At 48.7% G+C, this 24185-nt stretch overlaps 1 protein-coding gene across 4 annotated transcripts in view; it reads right to left on the reverse strand.

Moving 5' to 3' along the window:
* The window catches only part of LOC140385732 (ALS2 C-terminal-like protein), a 188634-nt gene that overhangs the window by 64612 nt on the left and 99837 nt on the right, over positions 1 to 24185 (reverse strand). For 3 of the 4 annotated variants that reach the window (XR_011933430.1, XR_011933431.1, XM_072468187.1), the window contains exons 12-15: positions 13044 to 13223; positions 11056 to 11151; positions 9401 to 9562; positions 1900 to 2011 (exon numbers count right to left, since the gene is read on the reverse strand). Coding sequence is in view for 2 of the 4 variants with exons in the window: in XM_072468187.1 (XP_072324288.1) it covers positions 1900 to 2011; positions 9401 to 9562; positions 11056 to 11151; positions 13044 to 13223 (550 nt within the window). In the remaining 2 variants the exon portion in view is untranslated. The remainder of the gene's footprint in view (positions 1 to 1899; positions 2012 to 9400; positions 9563 to 11055; positions 11152 to 13043; positions 13224 to 24185) is intronic. The other variant, XM_072468188.1, reaches the window with a different exon arrangement.

Below are 24185 nucleotides of genomic sequence, written 5' to 3' on the forward strand. Positions count from 1 at the left end.
AAACCCTCCCGAAGAGTACTAGAAAACCTCCCTCCCAGGATATTGGTGCCCCTCTGGTTCAGATGCAACCCGTCCTGCTTGTACAGGTCCCACCTTCCCCAGAATGCGCTCCAATTATCCAAATACCTGAAGCCCTCCCTCCTACACCATTCCTGCAGCCACGTGTTCAGCTGCACGCTCTCCCTATTCCTAGCCTCGCTATCACGTGGCACCGGCAACAAACCAGAGATGACAACTCTGTCTGTCCTGGCTTTTAACTTCCAGCCTAACTCCCTAAACTTGTTTATTACCTCCACACCCCTTTTCCTACCTATGTCATTGGGACCAATGTGCACCACGACTTCTGGCTGCTCCCCCTCCCCCTTAAGGATCCTGAAGACACGATCCGAGACATCCCTACCCTGGCACCCGGGAGGCAACATACCTTCCGGGAGTCTGGCTCGCGACCACAGAATCTCCTATCTATTCCCCTAACCATTGAATCTCCTACAACTATTGCTTTTCTATTCTCCCACCTTCCCTTCTGAGCCCCAGAGCCAGACTCAGTGCCAGAGACCTGGCCGCTAGGGCCTTCCCCCGGTAGGTCATCCCCCCCAACAGCATCCAAAACGGTATACTTGTTTTGAAGGGGAACGGCCACGAGGGATCCCTGCACTGTCTGCCTGTTTGTTTGTTTTCCCCCTGACTGTAACCCAGCTATTCTTGTCCTGTACCTTGGGTGTGGTTACCTCCTTGTAACTCTTCTCAATCACCCCCTCTGCCTCCCGGATGATCCGAAGTTCATCCAGCTTCAGCTCCAGTTCCCTAACACGGTCTTTGAGGAGCTGAAGTTGGGTGCACTTCCCGCAGGTATAGTCAGTGGGGACACCAGTGGTATCCCTCACCACCCACATCCTACAGGAGGAGCATGTAACTGGCCTAGCTTCCATCCCCTCTTACCTTACAGAATATAGCTGCCGTGTGGACTAACTAGATCTCCGCCCTCCGACTCTGCTCCCAGTCAGCTACACTTTCTGTAAACTCCTGGCTCTCTTCGCACTCTTTGCGGAAATGTCGGAAAGAAAATGAAAGGAGCACCTTACTCCCTCCTCACCTAACTCCCTCGGTCACCAAACTCACTATCGCACTCAAATGCACCAAATTCAGCACTCAGTGAAAACCTCACTTAATCTGGTAGAAAACCAGGTCCTTAAACGTTTCTGGCCTCTCTTTGACAAAGCAAGTACAGCGTAACAGGGCATCCAGTTACTGACCATCTCCAAAACAGATCCCACCTCAAAAATGCCAGGCTCAGCTCTGTTGCATATTGCTGGTTGGGACAAAGATACGAGTCTGGCTAGAAACTGATCATGTGGACTGTTTCCTATGTGGAGAAAAATCTTTGTGGAGAGAGCGCAGAGCAGATTTGCAGCCGCTTCAGGGGCGAAAACCCAGAAGCCATGCTGTCTGCAAACGGAATCACACAAACAGCATAATGTGGAGGCGTTTCTGGAGTGGAGGAAGGAAATTCAGCTGTTCATATGTCAGTGAGCACAGCATCATGTCAAATGTACCAAGTATGGAGGAAGAAGCAAAGGCAGCAAAGGTCAAGAGAGAAAGAACTTGCATTTACGTAACAATCACAGGATGAAAGTGCTCACAGCCAATGGCACACATTTGGAATGCAGTCCCTAGGCATTGCTTTGAGCAATAAGCAACTTGACAATAACCAGATCACCTATTTTAGTCATGTTCTTTGATGGAAAACATTAGCCAGACACCAGGGAAAACTCCCCTGCTCTTCTTCAAACTGCACCATCAGATATTCTATCTCTGTCCGAGAGCAGACAGGGCCACTGTCTAACAAGGCAAGGAGAGGGTTGGCACTATACCGGGTCAACAAAACTACTTTCTACTCACCGTAATCTTGTTGTATTGAAAGTTTCCCTCGTAGCAGAGCCCAGATTGCGTGATAACAACACCATTCCCATGCTTGCAGTCTTCCAGCCATGTGCCAAGGTACCTCTCTTCCCTATACATTACCAGGGAATTTTTTTATTGAATATTTAGCTAAAATCATAAAAATGAAGCAAAGCCCCATTGAAGAGAGAAAAGCAACTGCGTTATTTGACCGTTTACTCTCATTTCCCCTTTCCTTCTACTGTGGTTTTCACCCCCCTTCTCTTGAACTATTAAGCTATTTTTCTGGTCGTGCCAGATTGGCTTCAGCTTTCACAGGATGTGGAATTTTACACTCGTGGTGAGTTCAGGTACAGATTGGATGAATTGTCCCAGATTTGGTGTCCCATCAAACACTCTCAAGTCTGGTATAAACATAGAGTAAACCTCTCTCTATATGATTCAAGCACTTCCTCTTTCACCTCCTGTTCAGCATAGGTCAGATGCAAATCAAAATTTGCTTTGTAACTGACTCCCGAGCAGCTCTTGCAATTTTGGCTAATCATTTCTGCTCACAATTCAGAAATCTGACCAACCAGAAAGGAAACATATAGCATGGCTGGGCTGAAAATTGATTGTGGGTGACAAATTGAAACCAACCGGAGGACAAAGATTTAAAGTGCTTGGTTAAAGATCCAGAGATGACAGGAGGAAAATGTTTTTCTTACAGTGAGTTGATAGGATCTGGAATACACTGCCTGAGAGGATGGTGGAGGCAGATTCAGTTGTGGCTTTCAAAGGGAATTGGATAAGCGCCTGAGGGAAAGCATTTGCAGTATAAAAACCCCGGCCTGCACCAGGTGGCCCTTCGGGGAGAGGAGTTGTTGCAATTATTGTGTATACAGTAATAAACCTTTGTTCATTCCTATCCTACTGTGCGTTCCTGCATCTCTTCCGTTTGATTTTACACTGGCGACGAGGGTGAAGTGGAGCTGCCTCAGCCATCGTGCATTATATCACCAATCCACTTTGTCCAGGCCCAGAGAGGCCTCCACTCCGAACGGAGAGATGCTGCACATCGAAAAGCTTGAACAGTTTGATGCTGGTACCGATGACTGGATCCAGTATGTCAAGTGGGTACAGTATTTTTTCCGGTCTAACGCAATTATTGGGGATGACCAACAAACCGTCACCCTGCTGACCGCAGTCGGTGGAGCCACCTATGTGCTCATCAAAAGCCTCACCAATCCAGACTCAAGTCTTTTCCACGTTGGTGGTCCTGATCAAGGCACATCTGAACCCACAGAACCCAATAATGGTCTGTCGGTTCCATTTCCACATGGCCTTGCGGGCCCAAGGGGAATCCAAACAAAGAACAAAGAACAAAGAAATGTACAGCACAGGAACAGGCCCTTCGGCCCTCCAAGCCCGTGCCGACCATACTGCCCGACTAAACTACAATCTTCTACACTTCCTGGGTCCGTATCCTTCTATTCCCATCCTATTCATATATTTGTCAAGATGCCCCTTAAATGTCCCTATCGTCCCTGCTTCCACTACCTCCTCCGGTAGCAAGTTCCAGGTACCCACTACCCTCTGCGTAAATAACTTGCCTCGTACATCTACTCTAAACCTTGCCCCTCTCACCTTAAACCTATGCCCCCTAGTAATTGACCCCTCTACCCTGGGGAAAAGCCTCTGACTATCCACTCTGTCTATGCCCCTCATAATTTTGTATACCTCTATCAGGTCGCCCCTCAACCTCCTTCGTTCCAGTGAAAACAAACCGAGTTTATTCAATCGCTCCTCATAGCTTATGCCCTCCATACCAGGCAACATTCTGGTAAATCTCTTCTGCACCCTCTCTAAAGCCTCCACATCCTTCTGGTAGTGTGGCGACCAGAATTGAACACTATACTCCAAGTGTGGCCTAACTAAGGTTCTGTACAGCTGCAACATGACTTGCCAATTCTTATACTCAATGCCCCGGCCAATGAAGGCAAGCATGCCGTATGCCTTCTTGACTACCTTCTCCACCTGTGTTGCCCCTTTCAATGACCTGTGGACCTGTGGTGACTTTTTGGCGCACTTGATGACGCTCACCACCTCACATGAGTTTGAGGCTATACTGTCTGAATCACTACGGGACCGTTTTGTCTGTGGACTCCGAGACGCCGACACTCTGAGGAAACTCCATACGGAGGCCCACCAAACCCTCCAATAGGCAATAGGCATCACCATTTCCCAGGAGAGCACGGAGTCCAAGAATTGCAGGGCCTTGTGGTCCTGAACCTGGTTGTCGGAGAGACCGCCAACTGGCTGTGACCAGACCGAGAGACGCAAGCCTCTGCAAAGCGGGACCGATCGCAAGAACCAAGGTGGTCACCATGACACACCCGACCGCAACCGAGATGACTCCCGAGGGCAGCCGCAAGCAGCAGGATGGGCACCACGACCAAGGCAGACAGACACCAGACAGACCCGTGAATGTGCCATTCCTTGCCAACCCCCCAGGCGTTACTGCTCCCCAGGGACCAAGCATATTATGCCAAGGTCCAGGAGGACATGTCTTTGCAGGGGCAGGCCAGTCGATTTCGGCGGGAGAACAGCTGGTGAGTCAGTTTCAGCGGGAGCAGTGCGGAAGTGGCTGCTGGGAGGTAAGTCTGTCCTTTAAAAGCACTTGTCTTTGCAGGGGCAGGCCAGTCGATTTCGGCGGGAGTGGAGCTGGCTGGTTAGTCAATTTCAGCAGGAGCTGTTTTAGGCGGGAACAGGAAGTCGACCCGCGGACGTCTGGGAAGACCCTCACCAATAAATTCTGGTGGAGAGGAAACCCGAGACACTACACGTGTAGTGTCTCCCACCCGCCCTCCTCCTCTAACCTAATAATAAAACCCATTGGTCTGAGGTAAGTACCATATTTTATTATATTATTATTTTTTATAAAAAATTTAATTTAGTTGTTAGCCAGATCTTGGTAGAAAGTTAGAGGAATGGCAGGGAAGGGAGTGCAATGTTCCTCCTGCAGGATGTTTGAGGTGAGGGATGCCGTTAGTGTCCCTGCTGATTTTACCTGCAGGAAGTGCTGCCATCTCCAGCTCCTCCAAGACCGAGTTAGGGAACTGGAGCTGGAGTTGGAAGAACTTCGGATCATTCGGGAGGCAGAAGGGGTCATAGATAGCAGCTTCAGGGAATTAGTTACACCAAAGATTGGAGATAGGTGGGTAACTGTAAGAGGGGCTGGGAAAAAGCAGTCAGTGCAGGGATCCCCTGCGGTCGTTCCCCTGAGAAACAAGTATACCGCTTTGGATACTTGTGGGGGGGACGACTTACCAGGGGTAAGCCATGGGGTACGGGCCTCTGGCACGGAGTCTGTCCCTGTTGCTCAGAAGGGAAGGGGGAGAGGAGCAGAGCATTAGTAATTGGGGACTCTATAGTCAGGGGCACAGATAGGAGATTTTGTGGCAGCGTGAGAGACTCACGTTTGGTATGTTGCCTCCCAGGTGCAAGGGTACGTGATGTCTCGGATCGTGTTTTCCGGGTCCTTAGGGGGGAGGGGGAGCAGCCCCAAGTCGTGGTCCACATTGGCACTAACGACATAGGTCGGAAAGGGGACAAGGATGTCAGGCAGGCTTTCAGGGAGCTAGGATGGAAGCTCAGAACTAGAACAAACAGAGTTGTTATCTCTGGGTTGTTGCCCGTGCCACGTGATAGTGAGATGAGGAATAGGGAGAGAGAGCATTTAAACACGTGGCTACAGGGATGGTGCAGGCGGGAGGGATTCAGATTTCTGGATAACTAGGAAAGGTAGGACCCCTACAGACAGCATGGTCTACATCTGAACCTGAGGGGCACAAATATCCAGGGGGGGAGATTTGTTAGTGCTCTTTGGGGGGGTTTAAACTATTGCAGCAGGGGCATGGGAACCTGGATTGTAGTTTTAGGGTAAGGGAGAATGAGAGTATAGAGGTCAGGAGCACAGATTTGACGTCGCAGGAGGGGGCCAGTGTTCAGGTAGGTGGTTTGAAGTGTGTCTACTTCAATGCCAGGAGTATACGAAACAAGGTAGGGGAACTGGCAGCATGGGTTGGTACCTGGGACTTCGATGTTGTGGCCATTTCGGAGACATGGATAGAGCAGGGACAGGAATGGATGTTGCAGGTTCCGGGGTTTAGGTGTTTTAGTAAGCTCAGAGAAGGAGGCAAAAGAGGGGGAGGTGTGGCGCTGCTAGTCAAGAGCAGTATTACGGTGGCGGAGAGGATGCTAGATGGGGATTCTTCTTCCAAGGTAGTATGGGCTGAAGTTAGAAACAGGAAAGGAGAGGTCACCCTGTTGGGAGTTTTTTATAGGCCTCCTAATCGTTCTAGGGATGTAGAGGAAAGGATGGCGAAGATGATTCTGGATAAGAGCGAAAGTAACAGGGTAGTTATTATGGGAGACTTTAACTTTCCAAATATTGACTGGAAAAGATATAGTTCGAGTACAATAGATGGGTCGTTTTTTGTACAGTGTGTGCAGGAGGGTTTCCTGAAACAATATGTTGACAGGCCAACAAGAAGCGAGGCCACGTTGGATTTGGTTTTGGGTAATGAACCAGGCCAGGTGTTGGATTTGGAGATAGGAGAGCACTTTGGGGACAGTGACCACAATTCGGTGACGTTTACGTTAATGATGGAAAGGGATAAGTATACACCGCAGGGCAAGAGTTATAGCTGGGGGAAGGGCAATTATGATGCCATTAGACGTGACTTGGGGGGGATAAGGTGGAGAAGTAGGCTGCAAGTGTTGGGCACACTGGATAAGTGGGGCTTGTTCAAGGATCAGCTACTGCGTGTTCTTGATAAGTATGTACCGGTCAGGCAGGGAGGAAGGCGTCGAGCGAGGGAACCGTGGTTTACCAAGGAAGTGGAATCTCTTGTTAAGAGGAAGAAGGAGGCCTATGTGAAGATGAGGTGTGAAGTTTCAGTTGGGGCGATGGATAGTTACAAGGTAGCGAGGAAGGATCTAAAGAGAGAGCTAAGACGAGCAAGGAGGGGGCATGAGAAGTATTTGGCAGGAAGGATCAAGGAAAACCCAAAAGCTTTCTATAGGTATGTCAGGAATAAGCGAATGACTAGGGAAAGAGTAGGACCAGTCAAGGACAGGGATGGGAAATTGTGTGTGGAGTCTGAAGAGATAGGCGAGATACTAAATGAATATTTTTCGTCAGTATTCACTCAGGAAAAAGATAATGTTGTGGAGGAGAATGCTGAGCCCCAGGCTAATAGAATAGATGGCATTGAGGTACGTAGGGAAGAGGTGTTGGCAATTCTGGACAGGCTGAAAATAGATAAGTCCCCGGGACCTGATGGGATTTATCCTAGGATTCTCTGGGAGGCCAGGGAAGAGATTGCTGGACCTTTGGCTTTGATTTTTATGTCATCATTGGCTACAGGAATAGTGCCAGAGGACTGGAGGACAGCAAATGTGGTCCCTTTGTTCAAAAAGGGGAGCAGAGACAACCCCGGCAACTATAGACCGGTGAGCCTCACGTCTGTAGTGGGTAAAGTCTTGGAGGGGATTATAAGAGACAAGATTTATAATCATCTAGATAGGAATAATATGATCAGGGATAGTCAGCATGGCTTTGTGAAGGGTAGGTCATGCCTCACAAACCTTATTGAGTTCTTTGAGAAGGTGACTGAACAGGTAGATGAGGGTAGAGCAGTTGATGTGGTGTATATGGATTTCAGCAAAGCGTTTGATAAGGTTCCCCACGGTAGGCTATTGCAGAAAATACGGAGGCTGGGGATTGAGGGTGATTTAGAGATGTGGATCAGAAATTGGCTAGCTGAAAGACAGAGGGTGTTGGTTGATGGGAAATGTTCAGAATGGAGTACAGTCACAAGTGGAGTACCACAAGGATTTGTTCTGGGGCCGTTGCTGTTTGTCATTTTTATCAATGACCTAGAGGAAGGCGCAAAAGGGTGGGTGAGTAAATTTGCAGACGATACTAAAGTCGGTGGTGTTGTCGATAGTGTGGAAGGATGTAGCAGGTTACAGAGGGATATGGATAAGCTGCAGAGCTGGGCTGAGAGGTGGCAAATGGAGTTTAATGTAGAGAAGTGTGAGGTGATTCACTTTGGAAGGAATAACAGGAATGCGGAATATTTGGCTAATGGTAAAGTTCTTGAAAGTGTGGATGAGCAGAGGGATCTAGGTGTCCATGTACATAGATCCCTGAAAGTTGCCACCCAGGTTGATAGGGTTGTGAAGAAGGCCTATGGAGTGTTGGCCTTTATTGGTAGAGGGATTGAGTTCCGGAGTCGGGAGGTCATGTTGCAGCTGTACAGAACTCTGGTACGGCCGCATTTGGAGTATTGCGTACAGTTCTGGTCACCGCATTATAGGAAGGAAGTGGAGGCTTTGGAGCGGGTGCAGAGGAGATTTACCAGGATGTTGCCTGGTATGGAGGGAAAATCTTATGAGGAAAGGCTGATGGACTTGAGGTTGTTTTCGTTGGAGAGAAGAAGGTTAAGAGGAGACTTAATAGAGGCATACAAAATGATCAGGGGGTTGGATAGGGTGGACAGTGAGAGCCTTCTCCCGCGGATGGAAATGGCTGGCACGAGGGGACATAACTTTAAACTGAGGGGTAATAGATATAGGACAGAGGTCAGAGGTAGGTTCTTTACGCAAAGAGTAGAGAGGCCGTGGAATGCCCTACCTGCTACAGTAGTGAACTCGCCAACATTGAGAGCATTTTAAAAGTTTATTGGATAAACATATGGATGATAATGGCATAGTGTAGGTTAGATGGCTTTTGTTTCGGTGCAACATCGTGGGCCGAAGGGCCTGTACTGCGCTGTATTGTTCTATGTTCTATGTATCAGCAGTTGCGGGCACCAGCCACATGACCTTGACATATGGGGACCAGTCGGCATGTTGTCCTTGGTGGTAGTCCGCTGTGGAGGACCCTGCTTACTGGGCTGCGACTGGCTGCGCCATTAAAACTTGGATTGGCAACATGTTTGCTGTATGAACCCCCACGGCCTGGAAGGAGTGCTTTTTAAAATCAATTTAGAGTATCCAATTATTTTTTCCAATTTAGGGGCAATTTAACATGGCCAATTCACCTACCCTGCACATCTTTTGGGTTGTGGGGATATGCAAGCTCCCCGTAGGAGTGACCCGGGGCCAGGATCGAACCCGGGTCCTCGACGCCTACCCAGACTGGCTCCTCAACCCCATCTAGTCCAGGAACTACTGCTACCCAAACTTATATTGCATGCTTGTGACGTCCAGGCAAAACTCTCTCAGCCATCAAGGGAGCCCAGAGTTTTAGGAGGCATCACTTAATAAGGTACATGATAATCAAATGTTTGTTTATTACAGCTTGTTTTGCATTATCATCCAAAAACATAGGGTGCAGACTGGCCTAAATTTGGGGGTTTCTTGTTTTGCGAGGAACAAGGAAGAATTAAGCTGATCATTTCTCCTTCCTGCCGATTGATTCAGTGTCATAACTGATTAGATTGTCTCATACCTGTCAAGGTCATCAAATACACCATATCCAGACTTCTTATCATTCTCCCAATGTCCAAAGTATTTAAACGGAAGCTTTTCCAATTGCGAGCTGTGTAGAATTCCAAATCCATGCCGTTGGTTGTCTTGAAAATATCCCTTGTAAGTCATTCCAATTCCATACCTAGAAACATATTAATTTTATTTATGTTTTCAGACTGAGCAGCGTAGTGCCAACCAGCCTATGAAGCACCCAGATTCAATGCATAGCATTGCCGAGTTAACTCAGCCAGGACGATGACAGGAGTCAGAGGGTCTGGAATCCTAGGCACTGTTTCTGGTCCGTATCCAGTGATTCATGCTAGAAATCGAGAGAGAGACCAGGAAAAGCTAGAATCAGCTCAGTTACAAATGATAAAGTAACAAGATGTAATAATTGGTTGCCAGTGAAGAGCCACTTGTAGGGGGCACCAGAGAGCCAGCAGCATTTGCACAACTGTAACTCAACATGACTCGTCTTCTGGATTGTAGCAAAGCGAATGAGGAGAAAACTCTTCCAGTAGCCTTGGTCATTACAAAGGGTCTAATTGTAATGCTACCTGTCAGTATGATAATAGGATATTTTGCCAAAACCCTTCCTACAATCTCCCACTTTGGACTTCTATCCTTTGCTACAGCCTCAATCCAAACTCTCCCTTCCCTATCAGATGAGATGGGCGACCGTTTTGCAGAACACCTCTGTTCAGTCAAGAATGACCCCGACCTTCCGGATGCTTATAATTTCAATTCACCACCTTGCTCTCATGCTCATATCATTACAATCTTTCAGTGAAGCCCAACCAACGCAAGCTTGAGGAGCAGCAGCTCATCCTCTAATAAGGCACTTCCCAGCCTTGTGGACTTAACATCGAGTTCAACAACTTTAGCCATGAACTCTCTCTCCTCCATTTTGCATTTGCGCTGACCTTTATTCTGTTATTTGCACCTCCCCTTAGCCAATGCCTTGTTCCTTTATGACTACAATTCCCACTCTCTTTGCCTTTTTTTCCATGCCATCTTTGTCATCACTAAGCTCCCCCCGCCCTCAAACCTACCCACGACTTTCCCTTTTTGCTCCACCCAACCCTCCCCCTTTTTCAACAGCATAAAACCCATCACATTCATGCCTATCTTCAGATCCGAAGAGGAGTCACATTGGACTTGAAACGTTAACTCTGTTTCCCTCGCCACAGATGCTGTGTTCTTCCAGCACATTTTTTCATTAAAATGGGAAAGAATATTTCACAAAGAAAATAAGTGGACCAATATTTAGAGAAATAATTGGTTCTGCAAATAATTAGCAGACCCATGATGGTTAAATCATTGGGTTGGCAGAGAGGAGATGAAGGTTCTCACCAGCTCTTGAAAATGCCAATTTTGTTGGAGGACTAGAAGATAGAGAATTAAGAAATCCTTTCAAGGAGAGGGAGGAGGATAGACCGGGCAATTATAAACCGGTTAGTATAATGGCAACATTTTACATCTAGAATTAAGGATAAAAATTAGTGGATACGTGGAGGGTCCATGGGTTAATCAAGGACAGGTAGCATGAATCAGGTCAAGTTGTTAAAACAGATCCTTTAGTTTCAAAGACTGAGAGCTGACCACCTAGTCGAATCTATGATCTGATATACTTACTCACAGATTCCATAGCCATGCATCTTCCCACTTTTCCAGTGACACTTATAACAGTCAAAGATTTCTGGACCTGCAGGCATAACATACACACCAAAGCTGGAACAAAGCACAAGTTGGTAATAGTTTTTATAGATGTATGGTATTGTCAATTACCTAGGGGTCTCTTGTGCCCCTCCTTCTCCCATCCACCTGTGACCATCACTAGCCTTGCTGTACTTCTGATCAAAGCTGTATGCTGATCACACCAGGTTTCAATGCTGTTCTCTCCCCTTATCTAAAGGAATACTACAAAGAGGCAGGGATATCCCAGTTTTGTGTTAAACCATTCAGAAAGGATGCCTGGCATCCATGATGGTAGAATGAACGAGGAGGGTTTCCACTTGTTTTGTGCACACCAGCTTCTTCCCACTCCTCCAAGCAATAAATCAGCATTGAATTCTGCCGTACACATTAGGAGGCCGGTTTAGCTCAGTTGGACAGTTGGTTTGTGATTGCAGAGCTAGGCCAGCAGTGCGGGATCAATTTCCGTATCGGCTGAGGTTATTCATGAAGACCCTGCCCCCCCCCCCCTGCCTGAGGTGTGGTGATCCTCAGGTTTAATCACCACCAGTCAGCTCTCCCCTCAGAGGGGAAAGTAGCCTATGGCCAACTGGGACTCTGGTGACTTTACACATTTAAGTAACGGCTTGCATTAAAAGCAGCTTTAACAAAGCAAAAATGTCCCAAAGCTCACCAGAAGAGCATAATCTGACAAAAATGGCACAGCCGAAGGAGCAGATTTTAGGATGGGTGACTTAAAAAATGATCAAAGAGGGTGTATAAGGAGGAGGATGCTCAGAGTGGGAGGCATCATGGGGATGGTGGTTACCCCACTGTGAAGACTGAACAGACTTTGATCTCATGTGCAATGGTCAATTAGGTGTCAATCTTGCATCTAAACCATAAAACCATGAGAAATAGGAACAGGAGTAGGTCGTTCAGCCCATCGAGCCGGTTATGCCATTCAATAGGATCATGGTCGATGTGTGAGTGGTTCTTCTTTGAATGGAACTGTAAATTGACCAAACGGCCTTCAATAAGGATCTTGAAAAGATATCAGACAGACTGAATCAGCATCTCATCAGTCTGAGCTGGATTTTAAACCAACTCAAGAATAAAATGGTTCTGTCATTTCACGTTACCATTCGGGCCCTTGTTGGAAAAGTTACAATGCATCATCTTCGCAACTGTTTCAGGTTGAAGACCTTTGATCGGCTACTTCTCTCTCCATAGATGCTGCCAGACCTGCTGACTATTGAAAATTATTTTATTTTACAGAAACATTTGTGGCTAGAGAACACCTCTAATATAGGAAAAAGAAATCCCAAATGTTTCACAAGAAAGTAAATCAGACAGAAGTTAACAATGAACTACATAAGGAGATACTAGGACAGATGACCAAAAGCTTGGTCAGAGGTAGGTTTTAAGTGAGTGTCCAAAAGCGTGAAAGGGAGGGAGATACGCAGAGCATTTTGGGTAGGGTCTTCCAGAGATCAGACAGCTGAAGGCATGACCAACAATGGTGGAGCAATGAAAACAGGATATGCAAAAAGTCAGAATTGTTGGAGCGCAGATGATTGTCGGGTTTAAGGAGATTACATAGATAGGAGAATCAATTATACTTAATTTTATTTAAAAATAAGGATGGGAATTTTGAAATTAAGCTTTGCTGGTCTGGGAGCTTGTAGGTCAATGTAGGTCAGCAAACAAAAGGATGATAGGTCAACATGCCTGAGTGCAAGTTAAGATACGGGCAGCAAGAGTTTGGGATGAACTCAAACTTCTAGAGGTTGGAAGATGGCAGGCTAGCCAAGAGCTCGTTGGAACAGTCAAGATTAGAGGGTTAAAAAAAAGGCTTGGATGAGAGTTTCAGCATCAGATACAGCGAGGCAGTGGCAGAGTCAGGCAATGTTGCGGAGGTGGAACTCGGCAGTCTTGACATTTCTTACCCATGTTCCTGACCTTCTTCATAAGTGCCAGCGTAATTTCGTCCATCTGGCCATTTCATGATTCCGCTAAAGCAATGAAAATACCAGTTACTGACTGCTGCCATCTGCATCCTTAGTCCCAGAGAATTCAAGATTGTGCCCAAGTTGGAATGAATGGAGTGATTGTGCAGCCGGGCCCATCTGACAATAAACAGCATTAGCAGGAAGCACAGGTCAGAAAATGCAGATCCACAACCCGCAGGTTTCTATCCATCAGAGCTCAGAAGCCCACGATGTATAGACTTGCATACCTTGGGAGTGAAAGCTTTTCACTGGGTGGATCCACTCGTATATAAACATCGAATCTTACAGCACAGAAGGCATCATGCAACCATCACGCCTGTGCGAACTCTTGGAAAAATATCCCCAAGGCCTCGTGGTGGCAGTGGTTAGCACTGCTGCCTCACAGCACCAGGGGCCCGGGTTTAATTCGAGCCTTGGGTCACTGTCTGCGTGGAGTTTGAACGTTGTTCCTGTGTCTGCGTGGGTTTCCTCCGGATGCTGCAGTTTCCTCCCACAGTCCAAAGATGTGCAGATTAGGTGGATTGGCCATGCTAAATTGCCCCTTAGTGTCAAAAGGTTAAGTGGGTTTACGGGGATAGGGTGGGGAGCGGGCCCAGGTAGGGTGCTCTTTTCGAGGGTTGGCGCAGACGTGATGGGTCAAATGGCCTCCTTCTGCACTGTAGTGATTCTATATGATTCTAAGTTATTTCCACTATCCATATTGCCCTGAAAATGTTTACCTTGGCAAGTCACTATCCAGTTGCCTTTCAAAATTACGACTGAACCTGAATCCATCAACCTTCTAGGCAGTGCCTTCCACTGTCTGCACCTGCTCCAGAGACTTGTTCACCTTCCTCAAGTAAGGCAACCAAACTGGACAATGTTCTAACTGGCCAAACCAGTCTTTTTTTTTTACAGTAAAGTTAACTTTTGCTGTTGCATGCCACAGCCATATTTATAAAAACTTTTGCGAACATAAAAAGAAATTTGTAAACAAAACAAGATTCTCTCTGTCATATTACATTTGTCAGTACAAAATTTATCAATACTCCTGCGGACTGGCCAGTTCCGGAGTCAGGAATCACACTGGCAGAATGCAGTCAAAACTGTCTGAAAGATAGCTCCAAAAGACGATGTTCCTACCATTCAGTGTCCCCACTTGATCAAATCACAAAGATCAGTGATAGAAGATATTTTCCTCAACCTGTGACCAAAACCTGTGAGTGGAGTCTGCACTTTCTCCCCGTGTCTGTGTGGTTTTCCTCCGGGTGCTTCGGTTTCCTCGCACAAGTCCCAAAAGACGTGCTTGTTAGGTGAATTGGACATTCTGAATTCTCCCGCAGTGTACCCAAACAGGCGGCGGAGTGTGGCGACTAGAGATTTTCACAGTAACTCCATTGCAGTGTTAATGTTAAGTCTACTTGTGACACTAATAAAAATTATTCTTAGAATACATTTCACCCAACAAGATATGAAATATGTAGCTATGGGCACGGGACAGACCATGAGGCAATGTAGCTGGAGAGAAAGAAGCTTCATTAACCACTGAGAAACTTTTCAGACTATTTTTCAATCTTGTGCCTTACTCCATAAAGAAAGAAAACAGTTGGTGAAGCATAATGCAGGTACCAATGTTACAGCTGATCAAAGCTCCTCTCTCACTGCTCGCTACAGCCGATCTAAGGTCAGATCATATATATAAAAATTATTGCAAACATAACAATAAATCTGTAACTTGACTTGATCAAGTGAGGACACACTGTTTTCAGATGAAAGCATCCAACCTGTCGAAGGATAGCTGTGTAAAATATCAGTAAACAGCTGGAATAATTGTTTTAACTCCCAGTAAACCGTGTCAGCAAAGTAAGCCTGCCTTGAAAAATCAGTTGTTTTGATCAAAAGTAACCCCATTGAGATATAATTGCCTGGTACTGGATTTTGTTCATAGTTTTTTAAAATCCTTTAAGATGTTGTGGCAGTTTGTGGAGATTTAGCTCTGAAGAAAATGAAATAAAGGTGCTTGGAAATGGATAAAGTTCGCTGTCCATCACCACTGTTGTAGTTAAGTGTACATCTAGTTGACTTTATTGTTTAATGAACGTTTAGTTTATGTAAAATCACCACAAAACATCTGGGATGTCGTTCTCTGGTTATCAAAACTTTCTCACATTATAACAAATTGCAAATTACAGTTGAGGGCAGTTGTTTCCTCTGGGATTTGAAATAACCAGACGTTTACCATCAGCCATGTTCTTAACATTACAGCTGATCGAAGCTATTCTCTTATTGCTCCCTATAGCTGATCAAAGCGACTCTCTCCCTGCTCCCTCCAGCTGATCAAAGCTCCTCCCTCACTGCTCCCTACAGCTGATCAAAGCTTCTCCTCACTGCTCCCTACAGCTGATCAAAGCTCCTCCCTCACTGCTCCCTACATCTGATCAAAGCCCCCCTCACACTGCTCCCTACAGCTGATCAAAGCGACTCTCACTGCTCCGTACTGCTGATCAAAGTGACTCTCTCACTGCTCCCTACAGCTGATCAAAGCGACTCTCTCACTGCTCCCTACAGCTGATTAAAGCTCGCCTCTCACTACAGCTGATCAAAGCTCCTTTCTCCCTGCTCCCTACAGCTGACAAAAGCGACTCTCACTGCTCCCTACAGCTGATGAAAGCGACTCTCTCACTGGTCCCTACAGCTGATCAAAGCGACTCTCTCTCTGCTCCCTACAGCTGATCAAAGCTCCTCTCACTGCTCCCTACAGCTGATCAAAGCGACTCTCTCACTGCTCCCTACAACTGATCAAAGCTCCTCTGACTGCTCCCTACAGCTGATCAAAGCGACTCTCTCACTGCTCCCTACAGCTGATCAAAGCGACTCTCTCACTGCTCCGTACTGCTGATCAAAGCGACTCTCTCACTGCTCCCTACAGCTGATCAAAGCGACTCTCTCACTGCTCCCTACCGCTGATTAAAGATCGCCTCTCACTACAGCTGATCAAAGCTCCTTTCTCCCTGCTCCCTACAGCTGACAAAAGCGACTCTCACTGCTCCTTACAGCTGATGAAAGCGACTCTCTCACTGGTCCCTACAGCTGATCAAAGCGACTCTCTCACTGCTCCCTACAGCTGATCAAAGCTCCTCTCACCGCTCCCTACAGCTGATCAAAGCGACTCTCTCCCTGCTCCCTACAGCTGATCAAAGCTCCTCTCACTGCTCCCTACAACTGATCAAAGCTCCTCTGACTGCTCCCTACAGCTGATCAAAGCGACTCTCTCACTGCTCCCTACAGCTGATCAAAGCTCCTCTCACTGCTCCCTACAGCTGATCAAAGCGACTCTCTCACTGCTCCCTACAGCTGATCAAAGCGACTCTCTCACTGCTCCCTACAACTGATCAAAGCTCCTCTCACTGCTCCCTACACTGATCAAAGCGACTCTCTCACTGCTCCTTACAACTGATCAAAGAGACTCTCTCACTGCTCCTTACAGCGGATGAAAGCTCTTCTCGCTGCTCCCTACAGCTGATCAAAGCCCCTCTCTCCCTACTCTCTCCAGCTGATCAAATCGACTCGCTCAATGCTCCCTCCAGCTGATCAAAACGACTCTCTCCCTGCTCCCTCCAGCTGATCAAAGCTCCTCTCACTGCTCCCTACAGCTGACCAAAGCTTCTCAGTCAGTTCTCTCCAGCTGATCAAAGCTCCTCCCACCCTGCTCACAACAGCTGATCAAAGCGACTCTCTCACTGCTCCCGACAACTGATCAAAGCTCCACTCTCACTGCTCCCTATAGCTGATCAAAGCTCCTCTCTCACTGCTCCGTACAGCTGATCAAAGCGACTCTCTCACTGCTCCCTACAGCTGATCAAAGCTCCTCTCACTGCTCCCTACAGCTGATCAAAGCGACTCTCTCACTGCTCCCTACAGCTGATCAAAGCTCCTCTCACTGCTCCCTACAGCTGATCAAAGCGACTCTCTCACTGCTCCCTACAACTGATCAAAGCGACTCTCTCACTGCTCCCTACAGCTGATCAAAGCGACTCTCTCACTGCTCCCTACAGATGATCAAAGCTCCTCTCACTGCTCCCTACAACTGATCAAAGCGACTCTCTCACTGCTCCCTACAGCTGATCACAGCTCCTCTCATTGCTCCCTACACTGATCAAAGCGACTCTCTCACTGCTCTTTACAGCTGATCAAAGAGACTCTCTCACTGCTCCTTACAGCTGGTGAAAGCTCCTCTCTCCCTACGCCCTCCAGCTAATCAAATCGACTCGCTCAATGCTCCCGCCAGCTGATCAAAGCGACTCTCTCCCTGCTCCCTCCAGCTGATCAAAGCTCCTCTCACTGCTCCCTGTAGCTGATCAAAGCTTCTCAGTCACTGCTCTCTCCAGCTGAACAAATCTCCTCCCTGCCTGCTCCCTACAGCTGACCAAAGCTCCTCCCTCACTGCTCCCTACAGCTGATCAAAGCTGCTCTCTCACTGCTCCCTACAGCTGATCAAAGCTCCTCTCTCACTGCTCCCTACAGCTGATCAAAGCGACTCTCACACTGCTCCCTACAGCTGATCAAAGCGACCCTCTCACTGCTTCCTACAGCCGATCAAAGCTCCTTTCTCACTGCTCCCTAGAGCTGATCAAGGCTCCTTCCTCACTGCTCCCTACAGCTGATCAAAGCCCCCTCACACTACTCCCTACAGCTGATCAAAGCTTCTCAGTCACTGTTCCCTACAGCTGATCAAAGCCACTCTCTCACTGCTCCCTACAGCTGATCAAAGCTTCTCTCTCACTGCTCCCGACAGCTGATCAAAGCTTCTCTCTCAATGCTCCCGACAGCTGATCAAAGCTTCTCTCTCACTGCTCCGTACACTGATCAAAGCGACCCTCTCACTGCTCCTTACAGCTGATCAAAGAGACTCTCTCACTGCTCCTTACAGCTGATGAAAGCTCTTCTCGCTGCTCCCTACAACTGATCAAAGCCCCTCTCTCCCTACTCCCTCCAACTGATCAAATCGACTCGCTCAATGCTCCCTCCAGCTGATCAAAAGTGACTCTCTCGCTGCTCGCTCCAGCTGATCAAAGCTCCTCTCACTGCTCCCTACAGCTGATCAAAGCTTCTCAGTCACTGCTCCCTACAACTGATCAAAGCCCCTCTCTACCTACTCCCTCCAACTGATCAAATCGATTCGCTCAATGCTCCCTCCAGCTGATCAAAGCGACTCTCTCCCTGCGCCCTCCAGCTGATCAAAGCTCCTCTCACTGCTCCCAACAACTGATCAAAGCACTTGACTGCTCCGTACAGCTGATCAAAGCTCCTCTCACTGCTCCCTAAAGCTGATCAAAGCGACTCTCTCACTGCTCCCTCCAGCTGATCAAAACGACTTTCACTGCTCCCTAAGCTGATCAAAGCTCCTCTCTCACTGCTCCCTATAGCTGATCAAAGCTCCTCTCACTGCTCCCTACAGCTGATCAAAGCGACTCTCTCACTGCTCCCTACAGCTGATCAAAGCGACCCTCTCACTGCTTCCTACAGCCGATCAAAGCTCCTTTCTCACTGCTCCCTAGAGCTGATCAAGCCTCCTTCCTCACTGCTCCCTACAGCTGATCAAAGCCCCCTCTCACTGCTCCCTGTAGCTGATCAAAGCTTCTCAGTCACTGCTCTCTCCAGCTGAACAAATCTCCTCCCTGCCTGCTCCCTACAGCTGACCAAAGCTCCTCCCTCACTGCTCCCTACAGCTGATCAAAGCTGCTCTCTCACTGCTCCCTACAGCTGATCAAAGCTCCTCTCTCACTGCTCCCTACAGCTGATCAAAGCGACTCTCACACTGCTCCCTACAGCTGATCAAAGCGACCCTCTCACTGCTTCCTACAGCCGATCAAAGCTCCTTTCTCACTGCTCCCTAGAGCTGATCAAGGCTCCTTCCTCACTGCTCCCTACAGCTGATCAAAGCCCCCTCACACTGCTCCCTACAGCTGATCAAAGCTTCTCAGTCACTGTTCCTTACAGCTGATCAAAGCCACTCTCTCACTGCTCCCTACAGCTGATCAAAGCTTCTCTCTCACTGCTCCCGACAGCTGATCAAAGCTTCTCTCTCAATGCTCCCGACAGCTGATCAAAGCTTCTCTCTCACTGCTCCGTACACTGATCAAAGCGACCCTCTCACTGCTCCTTACAGCTGATCAAAGAGACTCTCTCACTGCTCCTTACAGCTGATGAAAGCTCTTCTCGCTGCTCCCTACAACTGATCAAAGCCCCTCTCTCCCTACTCCCTCCAACTGATCAAATCGACTCGCTCAATGCTCCCTCCAGCTGATCAAAAGTGACTCTCTCGCTGCTCGCTCCAGCTGATCAAAGCTCCTCTCACTGCTCCCTACAGCTGATCAAAGCTTCTCAGTCACTGCTCCCTACAACTGATCAAAGCCCCTCTCTACCTACTCCCTCCAACTGATCAAATCGATTCGCTCAATGCTCCCTCCAGCTGATCAAAGCGACTCTCTCCCTGCGCCCTCCAGCTGATCAAAGCTCCTCTCACTGCTCCCAACAACTGATCAAAGCACTTGACTGCTCCGTACAGCTGATCAAAGCTCCTCTCACTGCTCCCTAAAGCTGATCAAAGCGACTCTCTCACTGCTCCCTCCAGCTGATCAAAACGACTTTCACTGCTCCCTAAGCTGATCAAAGCTCCTCTCTCACTGCTCCCTATAGCTGATCAAAGCTCCTCTCTCACTGCTCCCTACAGCTGATCAAAGCGACTCTCTCACTGCTCCCTACAGCTGATCAAAGCGACCCTCTCACTGCTTCCTACAGCCGATCAAAGCTCCTTTCTCACTGCTCCCTAGAGCTGATCAAGCCTCCTTCCTCACTGCTCCCTACAGCTGATCAAAGCCCCCTCTCACTGCTCCCTGTAGCTGATCAAAGCTTCTCAGTCACTGCTCTCTCCAGCTGAACAAATCTCCTCCCTGCCTGCTCCCTACAGCTGACCAAAGCTCCTCCCTCACTGCTCCCTACAGCTGATCAAAGCTGCTCTCTCACTGCTCCCTACAGCTGATCAAAGCTCCTCTCTCACTGCTCCCTACAGCTGATCAAAGCGACTCTCACACTGCTCCCTACAGCTGATCAAAGCGACCCTCTCACTGCTTCCTACAGCCGATCAAAGCTCCTTTCTCACTGCTCCCTAGAGCTGATCAAGGCTCCTTCCTCACTGCTCCCTACAGCTGATCAAAGCCCCCTCACACTGCTCCCTACAGCTGATCAAAGCTTCTCAGTCACTGTTCCCTACAGCTGATCAAAGCCACTCTCTCACTGCTCCCTACAGCTGATCAAAGCTTCTCTCTCACTGCTCCCGACAGCTGATCAAAGCTTCTCTCTCAATGCTCCCGACAGCTGATCAAAGCTTCTCTCTCACTGCTCCGTACACTGATCAAAGCGACACTCTCACTGCTCCTTACAGCTGATCAAAGAGACTCTCTCACTGCTCCTTACAGCTGATGAAAGCTCTTCTAGCTGCTCCCTACAACTGATCAAAGCCCCTCTCTCCCTACTCCCTCCAACTGATCAAATCGACTCGCTCAATGCTCCCTCCAGCTGATCAAAAGTGACTCTCTCGCTGCTCGCTCCAGCTGATCAAAGCTCCTCTCACTGCTCCCTACAGCTGATCAAAGCTTCTCAGTCACTGCTCCCTACAACTGATCAAAGCCCCTCTCTACCTACTCCCTCCAACTGATCAAATCGATTCGCTCAATGCTCCCTCCAGCTGATCAAAGCGACTCTCTCCCTGCGCCCTCCAGCTGATCAAAGCTCCTCTCACTGCTCCCAACAACTGATCAAAGCTCTTGACTGCTCCGTACAGCTGATCAAAGCTCCTCTCACTGCTCCCTAAAGCTGATCAAAGCGACTCTCTCACTGCTCCCTCCAGCTGATCAAAACGACTTTCACTGCTCCCTAAGCTGATCAAAGCTCCTCTCTCACTGCTCCCTATAGCTGATCAAAGCTCCTCTCTCACTGCTCCCTACAGCTGATCAAAGCGACTCTCTCACTGCTCCCTACAGCTGATCAAAGCGACCCTCTCACTGCTTCCTACAGCCGATCAAAGCTCCTTTCTCACTGCTCCCTAGAGCTGATCAAGGCTCCTTCCTCACTGCTCCCTACAGCTGATCAAAGCCCCCTCACACTGCTCCCTACAGCTGATCAAAGCTTCTCAGTCACTGTTCCCTACAGCTGATCAAAGCCACTCTCTCACTGCTCCCTACAGCTGATCAAAGCTTCTCTCTCACTGCTCCCGACAGCTGATCAAAGCTTCTCTCTCAATGCTCCCGACAGCTGATCAAAGCTTCTCTCTCACTGCTCCGTACACTGATCAAAGCGACACTCTCACTGCTCCTTACAGCTGATCAAAGAGACTCTCTCACTGCTCCTTACAGCTGATGAAAGCTCTTCTCGCTGCTCCGTACAGCTGATCAAAGCTCCTCTCACTGCTCCATACAGCTGATCAAAGCTCCTCTCACTGCTCCCTACACTGATCAAAGCGACTCTCTCACTGCTCCCTACAGCTGATCAAAGCCGCTCTCCCTCCGCCCGCCAGCTTATCAAATCGACTCGCTCAAGGCTCCCTCCAGCTGATCGAAGCGACACTCTCACTGCTCCCTCCAGCTGATCAAAGCTCCTCTCACTGCTCCCTACAGCTGATCAAAGCTTCTCAGTCACTGCTCTCTCCAGCTGAACAAAGCTCCTCCCTGCCTGCTACCTACAGCTAACCAAAGCTCCTCCCTCACTGCTCCCGACAGCTGATCAAAGCGACTCTCTCACTGCTCCCTACAGCTGATCAAAGCTCCTCTCTCACTGCTCCCTACAGCTGATCAAGGCTCCTCCCTCACTGCTCCCTACAGCTGATCAAAGCTTCTCTCTCACTGCTCCCTACAGCTGATCAAAGCTTCTCTCTTACTGCTACTGACAGCTGATCAAAGCGTCTCTCTCACTGCTCCCTACAGCTGATCAAAGCTTCTCTCTCACTGCTCCGTACACTGATCAAAGCGACTCTCTCACTGCTCCTTGCAGCTGATCAAAGAGACTCTCTCACTGCTCCTTACAGCTGATGAAAGCTCTTCTCACTGCTCCCTACAGCTGATCTCAGCCGCTCTGCCTCCGCCCGCCAGCTTATCAAATCGACTCGCTCAATGCTCCCTCCAGCTGATCAAAGCGACACTCTCCCTGCTCCCTCCAGCTGATCAAAGCTCCTCTCACTGCTCCCTACAGCTGATCAAAGCTTCTCAAGTCACTGCTCTCTCCAGCTGAACAAAGCTCCTCCCTGCCTGCTCCCTACAGCTGACCAAAGCTCCTCCCTCAGGGTGCACGACAGCTGATCAAAGCGACTCTCACTGCTCCCTACAGCTGATCAAAGCAACCCTCTCACTGCTCCCTACAGCTGATCAAAACTCCTCCCTCACTGCTCCCTACAGCTGATCAAAGCTTCTCCTCATTGCTCCCTACAGCTGATCAAAGCTCCTCTTACTGCTCCCTAAAGCTGATCAAAGCGACTCTCTCACTGCTCCCTCCAGCTGATCAAAACGACTCTCTCACTGCTCCCTACAGCTGATCAAAGCGACTCTCTCACTGCTCCCTACAGCTGATCAAAGCGACTCTCTCACTGCTCCCTACAGCTGATCAAAGCTCCTCTCACTGCTCCTTACAGCTGATCAAAGCTCCTCTCACTGCTCCCTACAGCTGATCAAAGCTTCTCAGTCACTGCTCTCTCCAGCTGAACAAAGCTCCTCCCTGCCTGCTCCCTACAGCTGACCAAAGCTCCTCCCTCACTGCTCCCTACAGCTGATCAAAGCTCCTCTCTCACTGCTCCCGACAGCTGGTCAAAGCTCCTCTCTCACTGCACCCTACAGCTGATCAAAGCTCCTCTCTCACTGCTCCCTACAGATGATCAAAGCTCCTCCCTCACTGCTCCCTACAGCTGATCAAAGCGACTCTCACTGCTCCCTACAGCTGATCAAAGATCCGCCCTCACTGCTCCCTAAACCTGATCGAACCGCCTCTGACTGCTCCCTACAGCTGCTCAAAGCTCCTCTCTCACTGCTCCCCACAGCTGATCAAAGCTCGTCCCTCACCGCTCCTTACAGCTGATCAAAGCTCCTCTCACTGCTCCCTACATAGAACATAGAACAAAGAAAATACAGCACAGAACAGGCCCTTCGGCCCACGATGTTGTGCCGAACCTTTGTCCTAGATTAATCATAGATTATCATTGAATTTACAGTGCAGAAGGAGGCCAATCGGCCCCTTGAGTCTGCACCGGCTCTTGGAAAGAGCACCCCACCCAAACTCAACACCTCCACCCAACACCAAGGGCAATTTTGGACGCTAAGGGCAATTCATCATGGACAATCCACCCACTGATCAAAGCGACTCTCTCACTGCTCCGTACAGCTGATCAAAGAGACTCTCTCACTGCTCCTTAGAGCTGATCAAAGCTCCTTTCACTGCTCCTTACAGCTGATCAAAGCTCCTCTCACTGCTCCCTACACTGATCAAAGAGACTCTCTCACTGCTCCGTACGGATGATCAAAGAGACTCTCTCACTGCTCCGTACAGCTGATCAAAGCTCCTCTCACTGCTCCCTACACTGATCAAAGCTCCTTTCTCACTGCTCCTTACAGGTGATGAAAGCTCTTCTCACTGCTCCCTACAGCTGATCAAAGCATCTCAGTCACTGCTCTCTCCAGCTGACCAAAGCTCCTCCCTCACTGCTCCCGACAGCTGATCAAAGCGACTCTCTCACTGCTCCCTACAGCTGATCAAGGCTTCTCTCTTACTGCTACCGACAGCTGATCAAAGCGTCTCTCTCACTGCTCCCTACAGCTGATCAAAGCTTCTCTCTCACTGCTCCGTACACTGATCAAAGCGACTCTCTCACTGCTCCTTGCAGCTGATCAAAGAGACTCTCTCACTGCTCCTTACAGCTGATGAAAGCTCTTCTCACTGCTCCCTACAGCTGATCTAAGCCGCTCTGCCTCCGCCCGCCAGCTTATCAAATTGACTCGCTCAATGCTCCCTCCAGCTGATCAAAGCGACACTCTCCCTGCTCCCTCCAGCTGATCAAAG

The sequence above is a fragment of the Scyliorhinus torazame genome, chromosome 11, assembly GCF_047496885.1.
Source record: "Scyliorhinus torazame isolate Kashiwa2021f chromosome 11, sScyTor2.1, whole genome shotgun sequence".
Classification (NCBI taxonomy): Eukaryota; Metazoa; Chordata; class Chondrichthyes; order Carcharhiniformes; family Scyliorhinidae; genus Scyliorhinus; species Scyliorhinus torazame.